Here is a 27,620-nt window from a genome sequence, read left to right as displayed (position 1 = left end):
CGCGACACACCACGCTCCCGCCCCCTACGCTGCGCACCAAAGCTCCGCCCCTGCGCGGGGCCTCTCCTGCCTGCGCCGCGCGAGCTAGGGAGATTCGGAAGCTGCTGCGCCCCCTGACCGCTGGGCTGTTGCTCCTGGACCCTTGGCGCGTGCGCGCGCGCCGAAGTGGCTGTAAAAAGACCGTCACGAGGTCAACGTCGTCCCTGGCGCGTCTGGTGTAGGCGGGAAGTTTGTCTTTTCCCGCTTGCCGTAACCACGTTCTCGATAGGGTAGAGCTGCTGTTGCTGAAGGAAGGTGCCGAGCCCCGCCCCCCACTCACGCACAGGTATTGTGAGAACCAGCCGCGTGGGGGGTGGTGCCCGCCCCTTATGTGGTCTCCCGGTGGATGCACAAGCGCCGCGCCCCCGCCGTGACTGGCTGATAGACCCTGTGGGGCAGCGCCCGCCCCCACCCTGCCGGGGCCGATGCAGACGCCGCCTCCGCTCCAGAGCCGGCTCTCGGCCGAGCACGCGGGGCCTCGTTATTGAAACGGCGCTAATGTCGCAGCGGGCCCGGCCACGACTTTCCGCGCGCTCGGGGCGGCTGCGATCGGGGAGCGGCCACGAGACCCGTGCCCGGCCGGCCGCGATGGGAGAGCCGGGCGCAGCAGGGCCGGGGGCGGAGTTGGAGGGGAAGGGGGGGGCGGTCTCTGCCCAGAGTTAGGCGCCGTCGTCGTCCCCCGACGAGCTGTCGACATGAGACGCCTTCGCCGTAGGTCGTTCAGATCAACGTGATCCTCGACTGGGAGAGTAGAAGGCCCGGGGGCGTCTCCCAAGGCCAGCCCCGCGGTAGATGTAGGATCCTCCTGCTCCTTTCTTACAAGGAGGATCAAATAGCTGATACTGTGGACATTTAGGATATGTCTACACTTACCCTTTAAAGCTCAAAAAGTCCCTTGTTTGCGCTAAAACTCTGGGAGCGTCTATGCTTGTTAATGACTTTTTGCCTTGAAGTAAACCACCTTCGCAAGAGGCATACAGCTCTTACCGCTGTTTTTTATGTGCTGCTGTGAAAGTGAAGACACGTTCTAGCAGTGTAAACACCCTTTGGCCTCCGGAGGATATCCCACTGTTCCAAAAGCGAACACCCTGGCCAGCTGCTCTGACGCATGGACATCCGCCCCTCCACCTGTAAGCCCCAGGAAGTTTGAAGCTCCCTTTCCTTTTGTTTGTAGATGTCGTGGGGAAAGCAGCCAGACAGCAGGAGGTTTTTTAAAAAAATGCCACAGAAGAAACAAGGAAGTAATGGGGCTCCTGAGAGACTAAGCAGGGCAATACAGGGCACTTCTGCTCCCTCCCTCCTCTCACAAGACCTATCAAGAGAGCTGCACTGTAGGATAGCTGTCCTACAGCGCTGCTCTCATAGGGGATCGAAGTGCTGGTAGTGTAAACACTCTCTGACACCTGAGGAATTGAGCGAGTACACAAACAAGTGCTTTACTTTCACTGGTTCACTATCACCAGAGAAACTTACAGTGCAAAAACTCTGTAAGTGTAGACAATTATCATTACCAAACATCGGAGCGGTATAGAGTAATTCACGCCTTTCAGAGATACTGTTACAGGCTCTATGGACTGATCTAGATGTCTCTGCATTGGTATGTGTTTTTGTGATCATAAAAGCTAGAGACTTTTTTTGTTGTTGTTTTTTAAAGTGAAATTCTGGGGAACAAAATAACTGCTTGAGAGTGATGCCAATACACCATACTGCTATGTACCAACCCAAGCCCTGTCTAACATACAGAATTTTTTACAACGCAATCTAAGGTCTGGTCTACACTATAGACCTATATTGGTATAACTGTGTTGCTCAGGGATGTGAAAAAGCCATACCCCTGAGCGCTGTAGTTGTACTGACCTAACACACACGTGCAGAGAGCACTTCTTCTGCCAACATAACTACCGCCTCTTAGGGAGGTGGATTAATTAAGCTGATGGAAGAGCTTTCTTCCAGTGACTTCCAGTGTCTTTGTTAAAGTACTACAGCAGTGGCAGCTGCGCCAAAGCAGCATTTTAGCTGTAGACTTACCCTGAGACGGCATACCCCTTCTCCTCTAGTAGAAAACAGGAAAAGTGGTGCATGAATGACAGCCTGCAGCGTGTGCTTCCACATATGGCAGCAGCAACCCAAGGGGAAAAGTGATCTGAAGGAAATGGGTACTGTGTCTTGCACAGGACTAAAGTATTCTAACAGCCTCAAGTTTAAAGACTACATTTTGCAAGTTAAATAATTTTCTGTAAAGAAAGACAGCAACAAGCTAGAATGGAACAGAAGCACATATAAGTCTCAAAGAATGAGATGCATAGTCAGTACCGAAGAAGTGGGCTGTAGTCCACGAAAGCTTATGCTGTAATAAATGCATTAGTCTGTAAGGTGCCACAAGTACTCCTGTTCTTTTTGCGGATACAGACTAACACAGCTGCTACTCTGAAACCTGTCAGTACTGAACTAATATCCCAGATTCATTTAGGGTTTACTGTCCTGCTGCTTGAAATGCTATCTTTGTACCTGCTAGAACAACTACATTTTTTAGTACCTGTGGCTTGAATGACTTCATACTACTTTTAATATTATAAAAGCAGGGATGTTAGATGCTCTCCTGGATTAATTTCTATTCTGTTAATTGCATTCTACCAAACTAAATTCCCACGACACTTACACATGGATATTGTGTTTGTCACTGCCAGTCTCAAACAATCATACAGTATTGCTATGTTCTGTTACACAGCTATATTTTTCACTATAGAGGTGACTGAATTGGTTTGTGTAAAACTGGTATCTCAGTCTGAGTTTGTAAAGATCTTTGGTATTCTTCTGAAAGAAAGAAGTTATATAAATTAAAGTTATTCTGAGATTTTTTTCATGAGATGTTTAAACACAGAGTGTGTGCGCAATAAGGGTCCGCTCTCCAGGACAAGCCATTTTCTTCTACATCATTTTACAAATGTGAAAGTTTAAAATACTGAATAATGTGACCAAATTGAAAGGTTACTTGTGTCAAGTAAGCTGCGTAATAAAAAGTCCCCTATAAAGTTTACACACACTATCTAAATTCCACTGCAATTTCAGTTTGATACTGTAACATTCCCAGTTTGTCCTAAACTGTTACGCAGCATTTTTGTGCCCTGTTAAAAACACGTGCAATGTTTTACTTCAAAGATTGCTCTATCCACCACTGAAATGCAGCTATCTGCATATAGTTTATATATTGGTTTGTCTGTAAAATGCTGTGGGAAGGAAATATTGTAGAAGGAAATATCCTGTATAATTGTAGATTATCTAAAAATAAGAAAAATGGGATAAATAGGAATTTAGAACAGAATGCACTGGATTGTCTCCAGTACCAGCCAGCTAAGTACCTCTTTGAGCTCACATGTTTGACTAGCTTGCTCTGGGTGGGATCTGTGGAATGATTGTTATTGAAAGAATGTAAGAGATTTTCACTCAGCAAACCATCGCCTCACTCTGAAGGAGATTTCTTATCATATACTGAAAAAAGGGGTAACATGCTGGGGAGGAAGAAAATAAGAGTATTGTGAACTACAGATTGCATGAAAATTTGTTTTAGGCTGTGTGTGTGTGTGTGTGTGTGTGTGTGTGTGTGTGTGGCCGGCCCTTGGACTATCATTTCCCACAATAGCTATGTTCAGTTGGAACAATGAAACTGGTAGCCATTACAGGGGAACTTGTGAAACTTTCTCAGCAGCTAGATTAAAAACTGTGGAACTCCTTACCGCAAGAGATAAGAATAAACCACATTCACCTCACCACTTTCAGAACTCTATCCAAAATTAATTTCTTTGATTTGGCCTTCTCAAAACAATTACTTTATTTTTAAAAACAACAACCTACACGCAGATTACTCTGACACATTGAATAAAGAAGGGGAATAATTTTATTTTTAAAAAGCTTATGGGGTGTTAAGGTACTACAGTAATAGGCACTATAGAAGAACCTAGATGGGCTAATTGGTTGTGGAATTTCCTGCCAGCTGAGGTCAGGATAAAAAACTGTAGGGCCATGATCATTTTCGGAGCACAGTGCAAAACCTATATTTTTGTGCATCTCTTTCCTTGATGATGGGGGGTGGGCGGGAGGAACTGCCTGGCACCCTTACAGGGCAAATTTGAAGAGAATTACCTGTAAATAATAAAAACGAGGAATCCTTTTGGCACCTTAGAGAATAACAAATTTATTTGGGCGTAAGGTTTCATGGGCTATAACCCACTTCATCAGATCCATGGAGCGGAAAATACAGTAGGCAGGTATAAAAATACAGCACATAAAAAAATGGGAGAGTTGCCTTACCAAGTGGGGGGTCAGTGCTAACAAAAGCATGTGGGATTAGCACAGAGGAGATCCACAAACCAAAATAAAGAAATAACCTGATTGTGTCTACCTAAACATTCCCTATCCCAATGAATCCTGCTATGTATGGAAAATAATTTTTCATACCTGGTTCAAACCTTCAACAACATTCCTGCTTATAGCATTGCTGCTCTGTGTTCCTCCAATCCAGACAGAGCAACAGACAGACAAACTTTCCCTTTGTTTCCCCATTTTAAAAAAATCTAGCCTTCCCATTGGCTCTTTTGGTCAGGTGCCCGCTTTTTTTTCTTTACCTGAGGGACTTTTTAATCCTTTACAGGTAAAGCAAGTAAAGAACAGCTACCAAGAGGGATTTTACAGCTAACTGGCTGGCTGGGTGTCCATCAAAGGGAACTATCCCCCCCCTTTATTTATCACACGCCCCCCAAATCACAGACCGTGCTGGCCAGCCTGGTTCAGGTTGGGTCCACACCGGCTGGGATTTCTTCCTGGAGATTTAGGAAACAGTTAATAAGATGCATGCACCTCTAATTTTACTAATAATTACATGAAGAACTAATCAGTACTTTTTACAGTTCAAGGTCTACAATGACTTAGAATGCAGGGACATTTTTACCCAGCTGATTCTGGGAAACCTTCCCGGGAGAGTGCATCAGCCACTTTGTTAGAGGCTCCTGAAATGTGTTGTATCTCAAAATCAAAGTCTTGAAGAGCTAAACTCCACCAAAGAAGTGGGAACCAGAACCACCAGAGAGGCCCATGCACTCTCAGAGGGGCGGATTACACCCATCTGTAACGTGTCCACGTCTGTTGTCCACCTTAGGGCTCTGAACCGCCGATGGGCATGCTCGGGTGTTAGCCCCATTCTAATTCTGGCCTTTTGTTTAAAAAGTTTGTACTTGTTCATGTGTTCTTTAGGCATTTCAGCTGCCACCTCTGCTAAGAGTCCATTGAGCTGCGGCCTCAGGTCCACCATATACTGGTCTATAGGAGTATTGTATCCAGGCCCTTTTGAAATTTTCTAAGAAGGCCTCTGTATCATTGCCTACCTTGTATATGGGAAATTTCTTGGAATGGGGAGCGGTACCTGGAGAAGGATTGTTAGGGCTACCTGATTGATCCAGCTTAGCCTTTTCTAGCTCTAAGCGCTTCAGGCTCCACTTCCAAGTACTTCGCCTCTCTCCTCTTCTCTGCTTCTGCCTCCAAGCGCTTCACCTGCATTTCCGCCTCCAAGTGGTTCACCTGTCTCCTCTCCACTTCCAACTCCAAGCACTTCATCTGTAGGAAGAAATCCCTGTCTTCCGCAGTCAGAACTCGGTCTGGGTTAAGGGCATCCCTCCATCCTGGCATCTGGATCTCGGTTGTGGGAGGGCCTGACCCTTCCCTCCTGGGAAGTTCCCAGTCCCCCACCTTTTCTCTGCATTTCTGTCATGGAGTTGGATGTCTAGGCTTGATCTGGGTCTGTCTTCTCTGTGGTGTGCCGCTTTGGGAAGACTGGTTTCTCTAGGGTTTCGGTGCCTGACCTCAACCTCATGCATAGGCTGCCCTACTTAGCCTAACTATTTCGTTGCCATGAAGCTAGAAAAGAAAAAAAACGGCTTGTTGGACTCTGGCTTTGCAGGCTAACCCTTTGGCATGCCTGTTCCTCCTCATTGGTCCTTCTGGTCAGGTGCCAAGTAGGTGATTTGAGCTGCTTAACCCCTTACAGGTAAAGCGATTCAGTACAGCTGCCAAGGAGGGATTTTATGCTACCCTTTTCTTCATATTTATGACAACTTGCCACTCCAGGCTTGTATTAAACTCCCAAGGTTACAGCTTCTCTCTGACCTTGGCTTGGTAAACGCTGCCACCACCCAAATGTAAAAAAATCCCCATTGAACCTAGGAAGGAGCACTTGGGAATTCCTCCCTGTGGCGTATCCTCAACCCTTTCACCCCCCTCTGGGGAAGAGCTGAGAAAGAAAACAAAGGAAATTAGCTGTGGCCACCAGCTAATCAAACAGCATATGCACAAACCTCTTAGGACACAAAAATCCAAATCCTTCTTAAAAAAGGTAAATTTTATTAAAACAAAAAGAAATAAAATACATTTGGAACTTAGGCTTTTTCTAGATTTTAAAAGAGCAAATCCAAAAATTAAGCACTGAAACTAGCTTTCTTGGGGGTTCAGCTTAAAGGTTACAAGCAAACAAAAGCATCAGGGATTAGCACAGAGGAGATCCACAAGCTAAAATAAGAAATAAACCTGATGGCGTCTAACTAAACATTCCCTATCCAAATTACTTCTTCTAGGTATGGAAGATACTTTTTCATACCTGGTTCAAACCTTACACAGCATTTCTGCTTATAGCATTGCTGCTCCATGTCCCTGCAGCCCAGAGAACAACAGACAAAAAATTCTAGCCTTCCCATTGGCTCTTTTGGTTTTTTTCTTTACCTTGGGGACTTTTTAATCCTTTACAGGTAAAGCAAGTAGAGAACTGCTACCAAGGAGGATTTTACAGCTAACTGGCTGGCTGGGGGTCCATCAAAGGGAGCTACCTCCTCCCATTCATTTATCACACATATGAGCTGTCTCAAGTGCCCATCCCTGCAGAAAATTTTCCCCTTTCCCCCCCAGATATTAAGGAGCACACAGCAGGCAGCTATAACCATGGGGATGTTAGCTTTACTAAGGTCCAACCTTGTTAGTAAACTTCTCCAGCGCCCTTTTAAACAACCAAAAGCACATTCAACCACCATTCTGCATTTGCTGAGCCTATAGTTGAACCGTTCCTTACTACTGTGCATACTACTAATGGCCGGTCTATGGCTTCATGAGCCATGGGAGCAAGGGGTAAGCTGGGTCCCCCGGGATAACTATGGCATCTCAATGTCTTCAGTGTTCATTTTGTGGTCTGGAAAGAAAGTCCCGGATTGCAGCTTTTTTAACAGACCCAAGTTCCTAAAGATGCGCTCGTCATGAATCTTTCCCAACCATCCTACGTTGATGTCAGTGAAATACCCACTGTGATCCACCAGCGCTTGCAACATCTTTGAAAAGTATCCCTTTCCGTTTATGTACTCTTTGGCAAGGTAGTCTGGTACCAAGATGGGGATATGCGTGCTATCTCTCGCCCCATCGCAATTAGGGAACCCCATCGCAGCAAAACCATTCACTATGTCCTACACATTTCCCAGACTCACTACCCTTCATAGCAGAAGTTGATTAATGGCCTTGCACACTTGGAGCACAGTAGCTCCCACGGTTGATATACCTACTCCAAATGGATTGCTCACTGACCAGTAACTGTCTGAGGTTGCACTCATCCAAATAGCAATCGCCACTCACTTCTCCACTGTCAGAGCAGCTCTCGTTTTTGTGTTGCTGATCTGCAGGGCAGGGGAAAGCTCTGAACAAAGTTCCTGAAAGGTGGCCTTCCACATTCGAAAGTTCTGCAGCCCCTACTCGTCATCCCATAGCTGCAAAATGATGCAGTCCCACCAGTCAGTGCTTGTTTCATGGGATCAGAAATGGCTCTCAACAGAGTGCAGCTGCTTGCTCTGTGACTGCCAGCAGCAACTGTGAATTATTTTTTTCAATGGCTTGCAGCAGGGCTGCTTGCAGGACATGGCTTTGTTCTGCGCGGCGGACCCTACTTCAGTTCTGGAAATACTGCAGGAGAAGGTGCAAGGTGTTTGAGATGCTCACAGCAAGAGTGCACAACTGAGCAGGCTCCATGCTTCTGGGGTTATGGCGTACGCGTGGAGGTTTTAAGGCATGAAAACCACTGGGTTGTTTGCCGTTGATATGAGGGAGGGAGCACAGTGCATCATGGGATGTTGACACAATGTTCCCATTCTCTCCTGCGACAATGTTTTGGTCCCATGAGGCATTGCACAAACTTCCCAAAATACACTGCGGCAAGTTGCACTTTGGGATAGCTACTCACGATGCACTGCTAGTGAGGACACACTCCATTGAGATAATGATCATGGTTTGGCCACGCATAATCAACTTACTTAATTCGGAGGCTCACGGTTGAATTAGATAAAGTCGACTTAATTTTGTAGTTGTTAGTGGGGAATTGCAATGTCCATATGGAGAGTTAGTTCAGAATAAATATTGTGTTTTAAATTCACACCCTAACTTCCACATAGAAAAAGCCCTGAGGGGAACAATGAATGTGGAAGATAAAACAGGTTGAGGCTATGGATGAGGGAAAAAGTAGCAAAAGCCCATCTCTACCAGAAGTTAACAAAGTTATAACACTGTAGATTATGTTTAAGAAAAGTGATTATGTTGCAGGGATCTGGTAGATTTGCTCTTGGGAAGCAAAAAGTGAATTATTAATCAAAATGAATTTCCATTGGAACTGCGGTTGCTCATTAGAATTAAAAGTATAATATTGGTATAATATTCAATGCATCCTTTATGAAGGGATTTTCTGCTGCATGCTTACAGTGGGATGGACTACATACTAAGTCTCTTCTAGCCTACAATCCTAAAAGTCTTCAGTGAGACTATTTTACTACTCTGAAAAGTGAGACTATTGTATCTGTTGCTTTCTATTCAGATGTTTTGGGGGTTTTGTTTTGCGGATGATGATGATTCAGTGTTTATTATTTGTTTTCTTTCCTTTGTCTTTAGGAATGTCTGAAAGTCAAGGGACAAATAGTGGAAGCCACACCAGCAAGATTGGTTCCAACAGTGGTAGCTCTGCTGTGTGCTTTGGACAGGTCAGTCTCTCTCCATCTAGAACAGAGCAGGAAGTAGTCTTCTTGCACATCAGAAAATCTCACAAAGCACTTAATTGTTTTTAATGCAGAATGCTAGTTGTATGTTAAAATCATACCTCACCATGATAATCTTCATCCTCATTACATTTTCCCCTGCTCTCCAACACTAATAGCTTTTATCTGAATTACTCAGAGAAAGGGCCTTGAATTATTTTTTAAAAGGACAGGAAGAATGTTTTCCTTTCTCTGATGGATTGGACTGTGTTGTGGAGTAGGTACACTCTCCATTATGGGGCAATGGGTTGTGGGAGGGATCAAAGCAGAGATTTTAGCAGTCTAAGTGGCTTGGCCTCCCATGTCGCCACAGCTGCCTGGCCCCTAGTGTAAAATGGCCCAATGGCCAGAGTCCACAAGGCTATTCTTTTGTTCAGGGCTGCTCGACCTCATGGCCCAAGTCTTTCTAGCAGCCCTGTAGCTCAGAGCAATATGGCCCAATGGCTAAGGTCAGTAGGGCAGGCCTTCTGCTGCGCAGTTCGCCCCTCTGGGCATCAGCTGCCCCACTGGTGGGGCAGCCAGGATAGGAGGACCCACGCCCACCCTGCTGCACCAGGTCCCAACCCAGGACTAGGAAACAGTGCTTCCACAATCAGTCTTGGTCACCCAGTACCTTACGCCTGATCCCTGGGTTGCTTCCTACCCTTCCTTCCAAGTCTGGTAGTCTTATGGCCTCCATTGTCTCTCCTCTATCGGCAGCGGTGGTCAGCTGGGGGTCCGTTGGAGCCTGAGCCCAACTTGCTTCCAGATCTTGGTTGTGCGGCTATAATATTTGGTTCATTGGTCACTGAAAGGTGGCTGCGGCTCCATGCAGCCCAAACGGCATCATGACAAATTGATATAAGCCAAACGGGGTAGGGAAGGCAGTCTTCTCAAAGGAGGCCAGTGTCAGAGGTATCTGCCAATCCCCCTTAGTTATATGTGATGTTGAGGTGAACTAAGCACTACCCAGACGCTCGAGGAGCTCATCTACCCGAAGCATTGGGTAGGTGTAGAACCAGGAGATAGTGTTAACTTTCCTGAAATCAATACAAAATCTGATGGCCCCAATAGGCTTTGAGACCAGTACTATCGGATTCCGCCACTCTCTCTGAGATTCCTCTACCAGCCTTAGGGACAGCTTGGTTTCCAGTTCTTTTTGGATGGCTCCTTCTATCCTCTTAAGGAGCAGTCGGTGGTTGTTTCGTACCTTCTGACCCAGGAAGGTCAGTCAGTCACCTTGTGTCAGGAGTGGTTGTGGTGGCCGGTGGCCTGGGTTGGTGGAGGGGGCTCCTACATTGGCCTTGTGTGGTCCCCGCTTGGCTGGATGACCTCGGTTTCCTGGGCTCCCTGGTCTACGGACTTTGCTGCTCTGACCCTCAACGGTCATGTAATCTTCCAATAAGAAGACAAATTCAGCAAGGGTTGCCAGGCAGTGCAGTTGCACCCATTCCTTCCCCTGTCGGGTAGGATCTGGGTAAACTGCTCCAGTGCCACTGTCTCCACCACTTGAACTCTGATCCATTTCTCTGATTCCAGCCATCACCAGCAGTAGTCCCAGGAGTTGCTGGGCTGCGGCCTGGCCTTGGGCAGGTACTATTTGCACAGAGTCGTTGGCGGTACATCTCAGGACTGACATCAGCCTGATCCAGGATGGCTGCCTTCACTTTGTTGTATCCCAATGCCTCATGGGGGTGTAAGTTCCGGTAGGCGGTCTGGGCTGGGCCAGTTAAGTACGGTGCCAAGAGGGTAGCCCACTGTACTGGTGGCCACTGGGCCTGACTACCCGTTTGAATGGCACAAAGACCGCCTCAGGGTCGTCACTGGGCCCCGTCTTAGTCACACAAACTGGCAGTCCCACCAAAACAGTCCTCACCTCTGGTCCCATTGGTGCACTTGGTGTTGGGTGGCCAGTTCCTACACCATCTGGCACTGCTGCTCCTACTGTTGCACCATTAGGAGCTGCTGCTGTGATCTGCTGTAGCAGCTGGTCTGGTGTTGCTTCTTGTTGTGCCGCCTGCTGCTGCTGACTCTCCAGCAACCACTTCAAAATCCCAAGTGGCCTGGCCTCCTGTGTTGCCACAGCTGCCCCAGCCCCAGGGCAGCACCGCCTAGTGGCCAGAGTCAATGCAGCCGCCCTTCAGTGCAGCCCAGTGGCCAGAGTCCATAAGGCTGTCCTATTGTTCAGGGCAGTTTGGCCTAATGGCCCAAGTCTATCTAGCAGGCCTGTAGCTCAGGGCAGTATGGCCCAATGGCTACGGTCAGTAGTGCAGTTCACACCAGCGGGGCAGCTGGAGTAGGGGGACCCAGGCCCATCCAGCTCTACTGGTCCCAACCCAGGAGCCTAGGGAACCAGTACTTCCACGGTCAGTCTTGGTCACCCAGACCTCAGTCCCAATCCCTGGGTCACTTCCTACCCTTCCTTCCAAGGCTGGTAGTCTCATGGCCTCCCTGTCTGTTCTCTAGTAGCGGCAATGGCCAGCTGGGGGTCCATTGGAGCCTCAGTCCGACTGGCTTCTGGGTCCTGGAGCTCCAGCAGTCTCCCTTTAGGAGCCTGCAACACACACCTGCTCTCATCAATGGCCAGCCCAGATTGAGCTACTCCCTTTTATACTCTGGTTCATCTGAAGCATACCCAGCAGGTGCATGGAGGTGTGAGGTTAACCCTTTCTGAACCAGTGCAGGGTAGGTACACCCCGTCACAGACTAGTTTATCTTAATAGTGGATGACATGCCCCAGGCTTACTTATAAAAACATGCATTCTCCTCTATTGGTGGAGAGAAGGTAGCTGTTTTCACTCCGCCATTGGAAGAAACCAATAGACAGAGTTTGCCTTTGGCCTTGCATGGTGAATTCTCCTCTCCATGCCATTATTTCTTCAGTTAGCTGATGAATATGATGTCTTTGTATATTTGTACACAATGCTCTTTCTCTTTTGCCTGATGGTATATATTTCTGTATAACTGCCAGAAAAAAAATGGACAGTTATTCCTAAAAAAAAGTTAAATGGAACAATACATTGAAATCTAAATGTTAAAACCTCATGATTGTGCATTAGAATTTTTTTGTTTAAGTTTCATGCTGTTTGCTTGAATTATATTGCCTGGCAGGATGGGAGTTGGCACACCTCTGAGGAGCTCTTAAAATTCCACTCTAAGTTCTGTTTTGCAGGTGAATAGAGCGGCAAGATAGAGGATTAAGCAAAATTCCCTTTGGAGAAGGCCAGCTCCGTTCCTTAGTTAGGGTGAAGGGTGGTGCTGTTGAGTAGAAAAAGACATCCACACTACTATTCAGACAGGAGCTGGAATTGAACTCAGTTCTCCCCCCACACACCGATATCCGTGCAGAACAGGAACACTCACTCCACCTTCATGAAGACATACTTAAGCCTATCTGTATCTGTTGCAGAGTGTGTATAGATTCTAACTAACATTTCTACCAGCGCAATAAGTAGTGACACCTAGTTGATCTTCTGACTAATATGAGTGGTGCTGATAGCAGGAATCCCTATGTTTCATGCCCCTGCAGCCTGGACTGGACTTTGCACATGTTACAAGTGCTGTAGGATTTCATAGGGATGGGAGCAAGGGTATTCTTTCAGACTGGTGTGCTTGGCTGAGTTCTATCACTTTGTAATTGGTATGTTTGCTGCTTGGGAGAATTGGAGAAAAGTTGTACAGAATTTAACAAAGATCATTGATCCATCTAATCTAGTTCCTTGCAAGAGCAAGCAATATCACCAGCATAATACGCCTACCCCACGGAGCAAAGTAACTTCCTTCCTGAGCCCTTTGACTATCCTTTACATCCTGAAGCATGAGAGTTGAATACTCATCTTCTCCTGGAAGATTGGAATAAAGAAAAATGGGATGAGAAAGGTGTGGGGGAGGTAATAGAGTGAAGAAACTAAAGCTGTCTGACTCTGCTATGCTTCCATTAAAGAACCAGTATACAGCAGATGAATACCAGGCCATTCAGAATGCCCTGCGTCAGAGGCTGGGTCCGGAGTACATCAGCAGCCGGCAGGCTGGTGGAGGACAGAAGGTACAAATAAGTGTGTATGCAGAAACTTTGTGGGTGGGGAGTGGGAGAGAGAGAATTCTTCACTATAAGAAACTGTCCCTTGCTCAGCCACTGATTTCTTTGGCAAGTCACTTAACTTTCTCCTTCAGTTTCTTCATCCTTTAAATGGAAATAATATTTACCTACTTCATAGGATGTTGGGTGGTATTAATTAATTGGTCAGTACTTTGAACATGTAAATCACTATATAAATGCTACATATTGTGTATAAATTATTTGGGTTTTTTTTCCCCTTTCTTTTGTATTCACTAAATCTGCCTCTCTCAGTTGTGCCATCTTCTTCTGGAGATTGGGCTTGGAAGGGACCAGCTCTTTTTTCTTTGTTTGCACACAGGCAAATGTTTCTTGAAATTAACAGGGTTTCTTAGTGCGGTACAGCTATGACTGTAAAGGACTTTTAAAAATTCACTATTCCTCTTTTCAGGTTTGTTATATTGAGGGTCACAGGGTCATCAGTCTGGCCAATGAAATGTTTGGCTATAATGGCTGGGCTCATTCAGTCACTCAGCAGAATGTTGGTGAGTATCTTTTTCCAGGCTCTGAGAATTTGTGTTCCTGTTGCTTCATACTTAGGGTCTGTAAAGTGGCAGAATGTGGTCCCTGTTTGAGAAACCATCTTTCCTGGAACCTGTTCAGCTGAAACAGCAGGAAACATGTCTTTAAAGTGACAATCCCTGTAAAAGACGCAGATGAAATTTTGGAGCCTACAGGCTCCTTGACAGTTAGGAGAAAGCAAAATCTGTCCTGCATGTAAAGAAAACCCTGTTTATGTTCAGTAGTTCAACTTTGTGTAATGGGACTTCTGAGAGTTACTGAAAATGAGTTTATTCGGCCAAAGCATTGCATCGGGACTCTTCCATCTGCTTAACCCTAGCAGCCCCGAGCAGTGTTCCCTCTAACTTTTCCCACGCATGTGCGGAATGAATTTTGTTATGTGCACCAATATGGAGGTGATGTGTCACACATCACCTCCATATTGACACACACAACAAAATTCATGTGGCCGGGGTTGGGCCAAGGGGTTCGGAGTGTGGGAGGGGGCTCAGAGCTGGTGCAGAGGACTGGGGTGTGGGGGTATGAGAACTGGGGGTGCAGGCTCTGGGGTGGGGCCAAGGATGAGGGGCTCAGGGCTGGGGCAAAGGGTTGGGGTAGGGATGGGGAGGGCTCTGGCTGGGGGTATGGGCTCTGGGCTGTGGATGAGGAGTTTGGGGTGCAGGTTGCCCCGGGTCTACAGCAGGGAGAGAGGACTCCCCCCAGCTCTCTCTCTTCCCGCAGCAGCACCTGGGCTCGAGGGAGAGGCATCTCTCCCCGCCACAGCCCTGAGTGCTTATGCGGCACTTAATAGGCTGCTGTGCGGCTGCGCAGCTTAGAGGGAACTTAGGCCCTGAGCCAACTGTCAACCACGTGCAACTGCTACCCGCAAACAAACATCTCAACTTATGCATCCCCCCACTTCAGCTATGGAACTTCCTGCAAAATACCTCCTTGTGACCAGCATCCAGGTCCTGAGACACTCTTCGGGTAATTGCTCATATGTGTCCCCATATTTGGGATATCTGTAGCCAGGTGCACAAACTCAAAGTTTTGGCTAACAGTGCCTCTTTGAGCCATGCACACACTCCTTGATGCTGTGCATTGTGCAGATGGCAGAAAGGAGACCAATCCTAACTGCCCTGAACTTTTTCTGAACACTGCAGGAGCAGCAAGTTGAAACACTGCGGTATCCCCAGTGCTTTCTTCAGTCTATTCTCCTTTGAGTTTGTTAGGGTGGCCTTAGCTTTCAGTTAAGTTTGCACTCTTAGTTGTTAGGAGGCACTATTGCAGCTTTGTTCGGGACCAAACTCCATTGGCCCTGACCCCTATGTTCTTAGGTTCTGGTCAATGTTACATGGTTCAGGTCTAGTGGTCTCTCTTCATTTACCATTGATGTTGTGGCTGTTGCTAGTAAAAAAGACTAGTTGTAGTCTCTCTGCATTGTGCGGTGTGACAATGGTGACCATGAAGAGTGCTTTTAAGTGCCTTAATAAAGGACAAAATCCATATTGATGCTTGGTCTGCATCATTTTCACTCCTCACACTAGAAAGAAGAAGGAGGGCCACCTCAAACTTCATCTGTTGGAGAAGACACTTGAGGTTCATACAACAAAGTGCAGTACTGAAAGATCAGCACATTCACTTTGAGAGTTTAAGTCTGGTGCAGGGATTACAGTGAGAAGCTCCTAAACTGCACCAGCATTTCAGCCTGGTGATTAGAAGGTTGGTGCTGGCTTCCTCACTAATGAATTCTGATAAGAAAGCCGGAGAGTTACAAAGATCTGAGAAGCACATTTTTAGAACAGTGTCAGTCTAGTGGATCCTCAACATTTAAGGGACTGACAGCCTGCTGGCGCTAGATGTTTCTCATGACATTGAAATAGAGTGGGACCCTTTCGTGTCACTCCATGCATTGCTACACAGTGTCACTTGTTATGGTTCAGTATCAACAGATCCCAAGAGAAAGAATAGTTACTCAACCGTCCCTACAGTAACTGTGGTTTTTCGAGATGTGCTGTCCACATAGATTCCACCCTTGTACCTGAGATTGTATTAGTTTGGCCAGTGGTGTCCATTGAGGCCATGTTAGGGGCCCTCATGCCTCCCACCAAAGGACATGAAGGGTGGAGCGGGCCCAACTGCCCTTCAGTTTCTTCATCAGTACAGAATCCTATAGGTATGCGAATGAAGTAGCAGGGAGGCAGTATGGGTTGTGTAATCCGTATAGACAACACATCTTGAAAAAACGCTGTTACTGTAGCACAAGGAACCATGCGTTGTTTGTCAATTGTCTGCATGGATTCCACTCAGAGTGACTCACAAGAATTTTTCTGTTTCCTTTGAGGCGGGTATTAAGAGGCCTACGTGAATAGTCTCTGCAGGACAGTCCTATGAAAACTGGCATCCGACCTGCCAGCCTGTACTAGGGAATAGTGACTAATATGTGGATTGAGCTCCATGTAGCTGCTTTACATGTTTCAGATATGGGAGCCTTCCCAATATGACTGAGTGGATCTTTCCTACCCTTACTCACAACAGGTTCTTAGGTACTCGGAAATGCATTCAGATAATATCTGTATGAATATAGATTGCCACTTAACCCTGTCAGAAAGATGCCAAAAATACCGTGGGTGTGTTCCTGAATGATCTTGTTCTGCCTAGATAAAATGACAATATTCTCTTTACACTGAGTGTGTGAATCTTCTCCTCACTCAGGGTAGAGTGAAGTTTAGGAAAGAAAACCTAGAGATGAATGGACTGGTTTATGTGGAACTATGAGGGGTCTTCGGATGAGGCCTCAGAGTAACTGGTACACTGTACACAGGGGCCCTTAATTTCTCCTATCTGATGTAATGGCCACAAGAAACGCACTACTCATTGACATGTGGTAACGGGAGCAGGTTGCTAAGGACTCAAAAGGGGAACCGTCTACTTTGCTAGTACTATATTAAGGTCTCAGGAACAAGGGAGCTTCCCAGTGGGTGAAAAATATGCATGAGTCACGACAGGATTGGAAACTGTATGGCCCTAGATAGAATGGTGATGATGAGATATTCATAAAAATGGTAGAAATGCAGGAAGGAATGTCAAGAAGGCTTCTAGTCCATCTCCCCACACTGAGGCAAGATCAGATATACCTAGACCATCCCTGAGAGACTTTTGCCTAACCCTGTTCTAAAAACTTCCAGTCACAGGGATTCCACAAGCACCTTGGGTAAACTATCCTTATAGTTAGAAAGTTGAGTGTATTGAGATCTGAAAATAGGCATCTTGCAAATCAAGACCCGTGAACCAATCTATAGCATCTAATGAACTTAACTAACCCTAAACTAAGTTGTAATGATCTAAGGTGAATCAAACAGTATGCAGGTGAGACCATATCTCTGAGAGAGATGCTGGGGAGTGACCAGCCAATCAGAATAGAGAAACTTGGTATTTCTCCAGTGGTATTGATTTTTCTGATAGCTAGTTGCCTGAGAAGGGTTTTAAAACTTCCCCCCAACCTCACACCAGGTACTTTTGCAAATAAGTTCTTTTAGGTGGTTCACATTTAGGGCATGTCTATACTATGGGCACTATAGCAGCAAAGGTGTGGCACTGCAACTATGCCTCTATAGGGCTGTCGCACAGATGCTTCCTATGTCATTTGAAGGGGGTTTTCTGTTGCTGTTGGTAATCCATCTCTCAGGCATCAGTAGACAGATGAATTCTTCTGTCGACCTAGCCATGTGTACACTGGGGGTGTAACTATGGCGCACAGGGCACGGTAGGTAGGTTGATCTAAATTTTATGTGTAGACCAGGGCTTAGTGTTTAAGCTTTCTAGGAAGATGAGCATGAGACAGAAATTTCACCCTATGATATACTGTTTGGGTCTCCATTATAACTCCATCTCCATCTCCTTCCTACTCTCCCCAGATTTTGTTGATCTCAACAATGGCAAATTCTATGTGGGAGTTTGTGCATTTGTGAAAGTCCAACTCAAGGTAAATGGATAGATTTTTGTTTGCTCCATTTGTTAGTGAACTGCTAATTACTTAAGAACCATGAATGACAGTACTAGTGTGTGTGGAGCTGGACTGCAACACACCATGTTACTGTGTCAAACCAGACAGTCCTGTGGGCCCCTGGAAAGCTGAGCTTACTACAGAGTAAATACCAGTCCACTCAATACACACAATCCACAAGAGATATATAGTCAGATGTGTGAAAGCAAAAGTTCCAACAGTACTGCATTTTTTTAACTCACTCCATAGGATGGGTCGTACCATGAAGATGTGGGTTACGGAGTGAGTGAAGGCCTGAAATCTAAGGCGTTGTCCCTAGAAAAGGCAAGGAAAGAAGCAGTGACAGATGGACTGAAGAGGGCACTCAAGTAAGTGGAGAACCAGTACGTTGCCCTGCTGCTTGCACATTTCCACAGAATAAAATGTTAAATTCTCAGTCATGGCAGGCTCTCTTGTCCCTCAGGTGCTTTGGAAATGCTCTTGGGAACTGCATCCTGGACAAAGACTACCTGCGATCAGTGAATAAACTTCCTCGTCAGGTGCGATATGGGGGGCTTTGGAGAAAGCAGAGTAATTTAGTTTGCCAGGAACCGTTAGTAGGTCATTGGTTCCATCCCCCTGTATTGACAGGGATGGAAACCATTATATCTAAACCATACTTGCTAGCTGTGTGTGTGAATGTGTCCAGCCATTAATATGTCAGTGACAAGGATTCCACAGCCTCCCTTGGCTGCTAGTTAGTTTGTCTGAACTGTTCTTTGTAAAAGATTTTCCCAGTAGTTCATCAAAATAATGCCATTCTGATGCTTAAGCCCACTGCTGTTTCGCTCTCTCCATGAGTCTTGTTTACTCTGTTCTAGTCAGGTTGTCATACCATTCCCATCAAATGGTACCCGACCACCAGACCATTCTGTATCATTAGCAGTAGTGGGTCCAGCTACACCCTTGCTGATAATAATTTAAATACTAGTGTAGAAAGGATGAACTATTTCCAGGTCCATATCAAACCAAGTTACTCAAACCACTGTACTGTGCTTCATACAGTAGAGCTTCTTTTACACTAGAAATTTTTCATATAGTAGCCTGCAGCTACTGTCCCTAGTCCACCTTCACCATCTGTAGGCGACAGTGGGAACTCTAGTCTAAATAAAGTGCTGGCAGCCACTGCTTTTCCCTTACACAGCTGTCGAAAACTTCAGCTCTCCCCAACAGCTTGCAAAATACCAGTGCAGAAATCTTCAGCATCCAGAGAACTGAAAACTTAGGGGTTAAGAAAAATAAACTGAATGTAACACTGCACTGGTCTCCTGTACTGATTATATTATTCATTTTTATATTTACCATAATAAAACCCCTCCGGTTTTTGATATATTTGAAGGTACCATAAAATTTCCAGTATACTGCAGAAATGAGAAGGGCTTGCCACAGACTTTAGTTCCAGTTTACCAGAGAGTCTTGTATACAGAAGTAGAGCCCTGGGCATGCTTACCTTAGGGAAGAATCCAGGAGGAGCAGCCATCAGTACCTGTTGGAGGTGCCATATTGGAATCAGGTGTGTGAACTTGGAGGTGCTGATTTATAATCTCACTCAGTACCACATGGTGACTGAAATGTAGTATTGCAGCTTCCTGTGGAATTAATATGGAAACTGCAAACTCCGAAATTGTATGTGGTCGGGAGGGATCTCTGCTGTCTTTTGATTGTCTTAAGGTTGGCTGGTTTTGATAGGCCAGAGACAGCTAGAGAAACATCATTTTAATGTTTAAAACCAAAAATACATGATGAAAGAGTTGGAGGGGGAACTGATTGGTTGAAGCCAATGGGCCATGGCCCTATAAATTTAGTCTCCAGTCCTTAAGCAAAGTATTTGAGGCCAGAGTTCTACTAAACTTTGTGCTTCATTATGAGATGAGGCCTTTGTACTCCTTATATAAGCACCCCTTTAACTACGGTCTTTTATCTTTTTCCTAGATTCTGAACATGCCCAGGGCTCAATCTTTTCTCAGATTGATATTTTCCAGACCTTTTATAGTTTCTGTTGCTCGCTTCAGGGCACTCTCTGGTTTGTCTCTTGGGTGGTACCCAAAGCTAGACATAAGCTTTTTGACTTAACCAAGGCTAAACCCTGAAGAAGAATATCTTTATTTTTTTTTTTTTTTACAGGGAATATGGTATTTCCCTTTTTAGTGGCACATCCACTATAACCCTTAATGCTGTCTCAGCATCCCCACCCATCTGTTATTTCTTCACTACTATTATGTAAGAATTTCTAGGGTATCCATCACCATAGGTAATAGCTGTATGTTGAATCGGTTACATTTTCTGTAATGAATATGAATTATTAGAATGTGATTCACATGTGAAATCTGTTTATTGCTGGAACAGTTTTCATTAGAATAAATCCCTTTGTGGCTTTTCAGTTAAAGGCGGCTATTTGCCATGGTTAACAGTGGTTCAGAGATACATATGGTAATTGCTCAAAGCTAGTGTCAGTAGCACATGGCCATCTTCTTAGACTTCTGCACTTACAAGTCCAGGCTGGGTGATACAGTGTCTCCCTCTGTAGCTCTGTCTAGCCTCCATCCCCAACAGTGTGCTCAGTTAAAGGGTGGGGTGTATTTTTCCACTCCTGGGTTGGAGGGTGAAGACAATTCTCTGGCCAGATCTAATACAGGTCTGTGCACACATTTATGAAGTTAACATTATTGTAATAGCTGGTGTTTACTACCATGGGGATTGTCCGGATTCTACTACTTTTATATTTTAAAATTCTGTTGGGTGTTTGTTAGCTAGCGCTGCCTCTCTACACTGTGCTGACACTGCTAATGATGGTGCTCTGCAAACGCTCACATTAACTCCCTTCAGACTACAGAACCCAAAGCAGTGCTTGGCAAGCGACAATACCTGCCTAAACTAGTTTAAGAGCAGCTAGAGAGGGAGAGACAAAACATGAAATGTTACAGAGACTCAAAGCATCTTCTAACTTTTAAGTTGATGAGGGAGGGGGAATTGAATCATAATCCATTGACCATTCTTATACTAGCTGCCTCCTGAGTTGGATTTGGCCAAAGCAAAAAGGCAAGACTTTGAGCCTGCAATAGAGAAGGCTAGATACAGTAGCTGTCTGCAGAAGCAGAGTGCAGGGCAACCCCAGCACTGTGAGAGCCTGTCCCCACGCAAACCTGAACAGGAGGCGGCTTCCTTAAGCACAGCTGAGCAGGAGCAGCAAAACAGCTCCAGGTGAGTGTTAACCTGGGAATATATTTTTAATTTATTATTTATATTGTACAATAAATGAGCACCCAGCACATGTTCTAATCACTCTTGGCACTTAAAATGTAGACTCCCCCCTTCACTCCCAAAATCCCACATCCCTGGAGCTGCAGGAGCATGTACGAATCATGTTGAGGAGCCCCCCGAGTCAGTGAGCTTGGGGCTGGTTCTCTCCTTAATTCAGACAATACCAACTCTATATTTGATTCATAGGTATTATACCATACATTTCTCCAGGGACCAGCAGAAGTCTTTTAGGGGGCGTTCAGGCATAAGGGAGTGCTGCATTACAAAGTGCATAGCACAGGCTCTCTAAGCTAGAGAGTACAAGTCCAGCAGCAGGCACGGGGAGAACCCGGAGGGTCCAAGGCTGTTCGATCTCTACGTCTGCCTGCACATGGCCACACGAGGTATCTAATAATCACCTACACATGCAATATTTGCATTGGACTGAGCTCCTCAAAGTGCAGAGCCTGCTACAAGCTGTGATAAACCTTCTCATACCTCATTCAAATCAGTTTCTGCTACTGGAGTAAGGGATAGGTTTGTGTAAGTGATTCAGACAGGAGAGCTGGGTTCTAGCCAGAAACTGCCTGTATGAACTTGGACAGGGCCTCATTGTGCCTTAGTTTATCCCTCTAAGCACCTCTGAAGTTGTAAATAGTTAATACTTGTAAAGCATGTTGGGACTTAGGGGACCCTTTCGTTGGCAGGTGTGATAGAAGCATTAACTACTATTGTATTTTCCCTGGCATGCTATTGCTATAAGCATCCCTCTTCCTAAGGTGTAAGTGTAGCTGGAGCACTATCCAACTGTGTGTTTATTTCTTGGGACAGACATAACATCACCTTAGTCTGTGGGAGTGATGCTACTTACCAGCGGAAGTTACGACAGAAGCAGCTTCAGCAGCAGTTCCGGGAGCAAATGGAGAAAAAACAGCTGGCAGTAGCCAATCCAGTCAGCAAACAGGGTAAGAGACACCACTGCGAATCTGCAAGTCCAACAACCTAGACTATGTCTACACTACAGACATTACTGCAGCTGCGCTGCTCTAAGGTCTCCTATGTACCTGGTGTATGCCGATGGGAGAGAGCTATTCCCTGGCCATAATTAAACCACCCCCACTGAGCAAGGGTAGCTATGTTGGCCAGAGACCATCTCTGGCCAACATAGCACGGTCCATGCTGGCAATTCTATTGGTATAACTTACGTCTGGCAGGGGTTGGGTTTTCTCATCTCCTGACCGACAAAGGTACTAGTGTAGACATAACACACCCCCACCTGTGAATTAGGCTACGTGCAGGGCACAAGCGTGGCTGACAGGGTTAACCCCTCATCAGCTGCCTACTTTTACCACCTCTTGTCTGAGTGAAGGAAGCTATAAAAAAGGAAATCTGAAGTTTTTAATACTTGTTCCCTATAGGGCAGGGATGTGGGCTCAGACTGGACATGACCAAACTTGCCCCTATGTCCTCTTAGGAAACGTTAGGCAGGGCTGCTGTAGAGCAGCAACGGGAAAGACTGGGAGAACCAAACCTCTGCTCATGCTGCAAGAAATTTCAGGATGTTTCCCTTGTCGTTAGTAAGCCTTACCAAATACCATCTCCTGCCTTACCGCTATACCCTCCTTTCCAGGAAAGGGCAAGGAGTGGCTATTGAATACCTCGTATCTAGGATCAGGTGCTGCTGGTTTTTCTGATCTTACTTGACTCTCTTCCCCCTCCGGAGTTAGGTGGTGTCTTTTTGCATTTCTGGCACTAATAGCTCCCCTTTGTTACCTGTGCCCAGCAGCCTCTCATCCCTCACTGGTGAAACACAGCACTCCAGCAGCAGCACAACAGGAGCCAACTGCAGAAGAGGAGTTCTTTGCAGGTCAGCAAAGAATGGTAGCTAAATGTTCAGAGGCGGAGGCAGGATTTAATGAAGGGATTGGGAAAGTGGCATGGCACCATCTTTTCTTTAGCAATAGGAAGTGGCAACACTAACCCTTAGAGGGGGGGAAAGACATGGACAGAGGTGTGAATTGCTTCATGACCACACACTTAAACCTCTCCTAGTGATGAAATAGCTCCTACAATTAGACATTAGAGGGTCACTAGAAGGAACCTGCCTATAGGAATCTTTTCTCGTAGCTATTAGGGTTCACACAGATTTCAGTCTTGGTGCATATACAGGTGAGATCAGATTCTTTTCAGCCAGTAGTGTCTGTTGGCTGCACATGTATCCTTTAATCCTACACCTGAAAGCATAAAGTGCAGAACAAGCCCAGCTGCCCCTCCTTCCATCTTACTGCCAGTAGCTGCAAGACAGAACCCTTGAAGTGTCTGCTTCTCTTAGGCAAGGTGATTTTTCATTTTAGTTTGAGTTAGATCAATAGGCAAAAGGAAACTTAAACTATAAAGGAGCTTGATGTTAACGCCTCTAGGGGTCAAGTGAGGAAAGGGTGGACTGGTACTGGAACTGCACTTCCTTCTCTGGGTTGCCACACTGTTCTCTTCCCTCTTTGTTGTGTATGTCTTTGAATTGTTCCAGATGACCCTGAGCTTTGGGACATTCCCCTAGAGACCACTACTCTCAGTGATACGGAGAGCCACAAAAAAGGAGCTGTAGCAGCCCAGGCTCCTGCAACGCCTCTTGGACACTATCACATGATGACTCGCAGCAGGACCCCTCAAACAATGAACCCTAAGAAACCACATGAGAGATCTGCACAATGGCAGGTGTCCCCTAGGCACTGGCCTTACAGCCCCTCTTCCAACCAAGGTGCCCCAGGTACGTACTGTAAAAGGAGTGTAAGTGGCTACAGTGAAGTGTAAGCAGGAGGAAGCCACGGAAGAACGCAGAGGTGATCGTGCTGAGTAGCAGCATGTGAAACTGAGCAGGGAACACAATTCAGTTTGTGAACACTTCAAGCACATTCCAGCAAAATGACTAGGTAACTGTCCTAGCATGGAACTCAGTTGTGTGATTTACTCACTGAAGTAGATGGCTGTCCTCGTCCATAGACTGCTTTACACTTTCAAACCCCAGCTAGCACTTCTTTTCAATCTTATAGTTTTTAGGAGGGCTGGTAAGGGTAAGGGAGGGGGAGATTTTTTTGTTTTTACCTGAACATAAGACTTAAGCTCCTTCAGGGAGACAGCTCTCCCCAGAAAAGCAACTTGGCCATCCTCCATGCCCTTCTAAGTAAGAGAGAAAAAACACTGACAAAAACATAGGTAAGTTTTGGAAGTGGAGAAAAGCAGAATAATTTGCCTACTAAGGACCTGTTGTCTTATTCAGCAGAGTGCAGCCCATACAGGAAGAGCCAAGGTATGAAGAAAAGGAAACTGGAACCCTCCTAACAGACAGGACAGCACCTGAAGTGTTAGTTTCCTCGTGATTATTTGAGCATTACAACCATATTTTCAGACGCACATCTCAAGAAACTGTTTAAACACAAGAAAATCAGTGCATTAGATCCATGACTTTCATGCAATGCTAATCATTGACAATCTTCTGTCATAACTCTTTACTTACTTTAGCCCCTCATAATGTGCTTGATGTCCCCTCTTGTGGTTAAAAAGTTTGATGCATTATTTCTTCCTGAGTGAAGCAGTTGGGGAGCCTGCCCAGTGCCAGGGCCTGTTATTTTAACTCCTTCGGAATGACATGAAACCTAACTCTACTCCCTGCAGATAACTGAAGGATGCCCTACTACTTTGCATTTCATTAGAGGGAGTAGTTTCCTTTAATGTGGATAGCATTCGGTAAGATCAGATCCTGGAAAGAATTATTTGAATGGAGATTTTAGTATGTGGCTGGATGTGTTACAAAGGACTAAAATTGACTAGTTCTTTTTAGGTACTTGTGTTTTTATATTAAACTTTATCCCCTTTTCTTACAGAAAAATGTGAATAAACATGCAAAATCAGAGTATTAGTTGAAGAATCTCATTTGTAACTGTGCGAGGGGGCAGCAGCATGTTTACTTGGAAGATAAAACAGTCACCAGGGCAGGGGACATATTCCTGTCATAGTAACACCTCATGGTTTAATGCAACTCAGTTAAAACTCACTTCTGTCTTCCTGAAGAAGAAAGCAAGTCTGTACCATAACTTTACAAGTGAAACTGAAAACTCAATCCCTAACCAAGATGTCAAATCCCATTTTATAATTCTGAAATCTACAGTGATCAGAGAATCTAAAATAACTAATGTATTTAGACAGCAGTAATGTGAAGAGAGCAAGAGAGAGCAATACTGACAATCAGTGGCATGAGTTTACACCTCTAAGAGGTAGGCAGAAGGGACAACAAACAGCTGTAGAGCAAGGTGGTTATCACCCTCTCTCGTACCTTCATTCTCACTGGAAGTGCAGCTGTGGTTAATTCTGAGCCCTTAGCACTTGACCAATAAGAGGTAAATGAAAAAGAGCAACCTTTGAGTAAGGAGGAAGTACAGGTTAAAACCAAAAATCAGTCTAGCTTAGTTAAAAGGGAAGATTACTCTCCTAAAGTGACAAGGTGTAAAAGTGATCAGATGCTTCAATTCCAGTTGAAGGGGGGGAAAGGAGTATCACTAACCTAAATGGGATGAACTTAAAGTTCCAATCATAGTAACATTAGTGCCATATGTGAAACAGTAACTTGTCCAGCAATAATACAAGTACAGGAACAATGCTATGAGCAGCCAGTGGGGAAGAGGTTGAGCAGTCCATCTTTCTACCTCATGTCATTTATGCATATGTGAATAATTTGGACTGATTTAGTGAGTGCTTTGTGCTCCTCTGCGCCGCAGCTGCTCCCATTACACATTTCTCCTTTCAATATCTACCCATCCTCATGGTTCTCTCCCACACATATACTTCCTACCTCTCAAAAGCAGTAAGTTTCCAGCAGGAAACTAGTTGTAGGAGTGAGTACAGGCAAATGTCTTCAGTAGCCCACACTTTACTGGCAGAAGCTCTCTCACATCCAACACATCTTCCTAGAAAATTCAGCTAATTCTGGAACTCTTTGTAGTTGGCAGTATGTCTATAGAGAATTCATAAAACCTGAGTACAGCTGAAGTTGACCAGTCTTATTTAGCAGTTCACTACTACAGCCTTTCTGGGATCACCACAGCTCTGGGAGGAGAATGCCTGTGTCAACAACAAAATCTCAGTATTTGACAATAGTGTGAGTTCACACATCCACACTGTTGAAATAAGACAGCACTTTTGTTAGAAAGGGAACTTGCAGAGAGCACCTGTGGGCAGTGCAAGATTAGCCAAGGAATAGTGTGGTCAACAATAGGAGTTCAACAATGTTCAGAACCTGAGTCTAAGGACCAGGCTCCTGCAACTGTGGTCTGACCCTGGCCACAATACAGGGGCATTGTTGTGATGCAGATATAGAGGGAAGTGTCCCATCTCATTGTATCACCTGTACACCTTGCTCCTCCTTAGAGGACTTTCAGTATGTATGCACAAGACTTGCACTTGCTTGATTTGAGTTCTTACACGACCACAGCTTGAGATGGTATGAATCAAAACAGAAGTCGTTTTTAAAAGAAATTCACTAATTGTTACAAATGAAGTTTTAGAAAGCCAAAAAAGCTTTCTCCAGCCAAAGCCTCTCCACAAGACAAATCTTGATTAACAGTGCCTCTTCTGGATCAAATCACTGAAATGCCCACCTAAATCAGGGCCTCAAGGAGGACTGAAGTGAGACACAGAATGAGTCAGCGTATTGTCAGTTTAGCTCCTCAACTCCAGTACCCCCTCCTAGTTCCCACAATGGCTCCTTGAAGAGGGCCCTCAAACAAACAAACAAAAAAAACCATCTGCCTTTTGGCAGTAGCCAGAAGTCTTTGGTATAGAATCATTCTGGGCTCTGTTCCAGTAAGTTTCCTCTCTCGCCATTGCTGAGAAGGATGGGGATGGGGCACAGCAACAGAGAAAGAAGAGCAAAACTAACTGCAGAAAGGAGATTTTTCAGATTCATAGACTTTAAGGTCAAAAGGGATCATAATATAGTCTGACCGCCTGCACATTGCAGGCCACAGAACCTCACCCACCCACTCCTATAATAGACTGCTAACCAAATTACTGAAGTCCACAAATCCTGGTTTAAAAGACTTCAAGTTACAGAGAATCCACCATTTGCACTAGTTAAAACCTGCAAGTGACCCGTGCCCCATGCTGCAGAGGAAGGCAAAAAACCCCTCAGGGTCTCTACCAGTCTGACCCAGGAGAAAATTCCTTCCTGACCCCAGATTTGGTGGATCAGTTTGTCTTTCCCACATGCTTAGGGTCTAACCTCTTTTCAGCAGATACAGACTCCTCTTTGGTACAGAAATGCCAAGAGGCAGCATAAAACCTTTAGAAATTAGCTAGTATCCAATTTACAGTAAACTGGGAAACTTGCCAGTTCTCAAAAAAGTTATGAATGAGTATAACCTAAGAAAACACCACCAGGAGAAAGATTCTCATTGCTGCATGTCAAAAAAAAATGAATTAGCCTTTGCCTCCCTCAAAGTGGACTCAGGTGTTGTGGAAATTATTTTCTGTATCTACTTATTGTCCCTTCTTGTTCCATACCACTTGGAGAGTCTTTAGTCTGTTAAAGGGCAGATAGTATTGT

At 45.3% G+C, this 27,620-nt stretch overlaps 1 protein-coding gene across 4 annotated transcripts; it reads left to right on the top strand.

The window, feature by feature from the left end:
* The first annotated feature begins 36 nt into the window (after positions 1-36).
* Positions 37-27,489, top strand: RAD52 (RAD52 homolog, DNA repair protein). Of its 4 annotated transcripts, none has more exons than XM_034780711.1 (12): positions 37-325; positions 8,998-9,086; positions 13,063-13,164; positions 13,628-13,721; positions 17,655-17,722; positions 17,993-18,111; positions 18,207-18,282; positions 20,787-20,983; positions 21,854-21,987; positions 22,806-22,889; positions 23,550-23,789; positions 24,303-27,489. In XM_034780711.1, the coding sequence occupies exons 2-12, from the start codon at positions 9,000-9,002 to the stop codon at positions 24,359-24,361; spliced, it is 1,260 nt and encodes a 419-aa protein (XP_034636602.1). In that variant the 5' UTR covers positions 37-325; positions 8,998-8,999; the 3' UTR covers positions 24,362-27,489. The 4 variants fall into 4 exon arrangements, with proteins under 4 accessions (XP_034636602.1, XP_034636575.1, XP_034636593.1 ...); XM_034780684.1 differs by having other exon boundaries at positions 24,300-27,489; XM_034780702.1 differs by having other exon boundaries at positions 38-325; positions 22,809-22,889; positions 24,300-27,489.
* Positions 27,490-27,620: the final 131 nt, after the last annotated feature.

The sequence above is a fragment of the Trachemys scripta genome, chromosome 1 (assembly GCF_013100865.1).
Source record: "Trachemys scripta elegans isolate TJP31775 chromosome 1, CAS_Tse_1.0, whole genome shotgun sequence".
Classification (NCBI taxonomy): Eukaryota; Metazoa; Chordata; order Testudines; family Emydidae; genus Trachemys; species Trachemys scripta.
The sequence above is the reverse complement of the archived record's forward strand: the minus strand, read 5'-3'. Positions and strand labels throughout refer to the sequence as shown.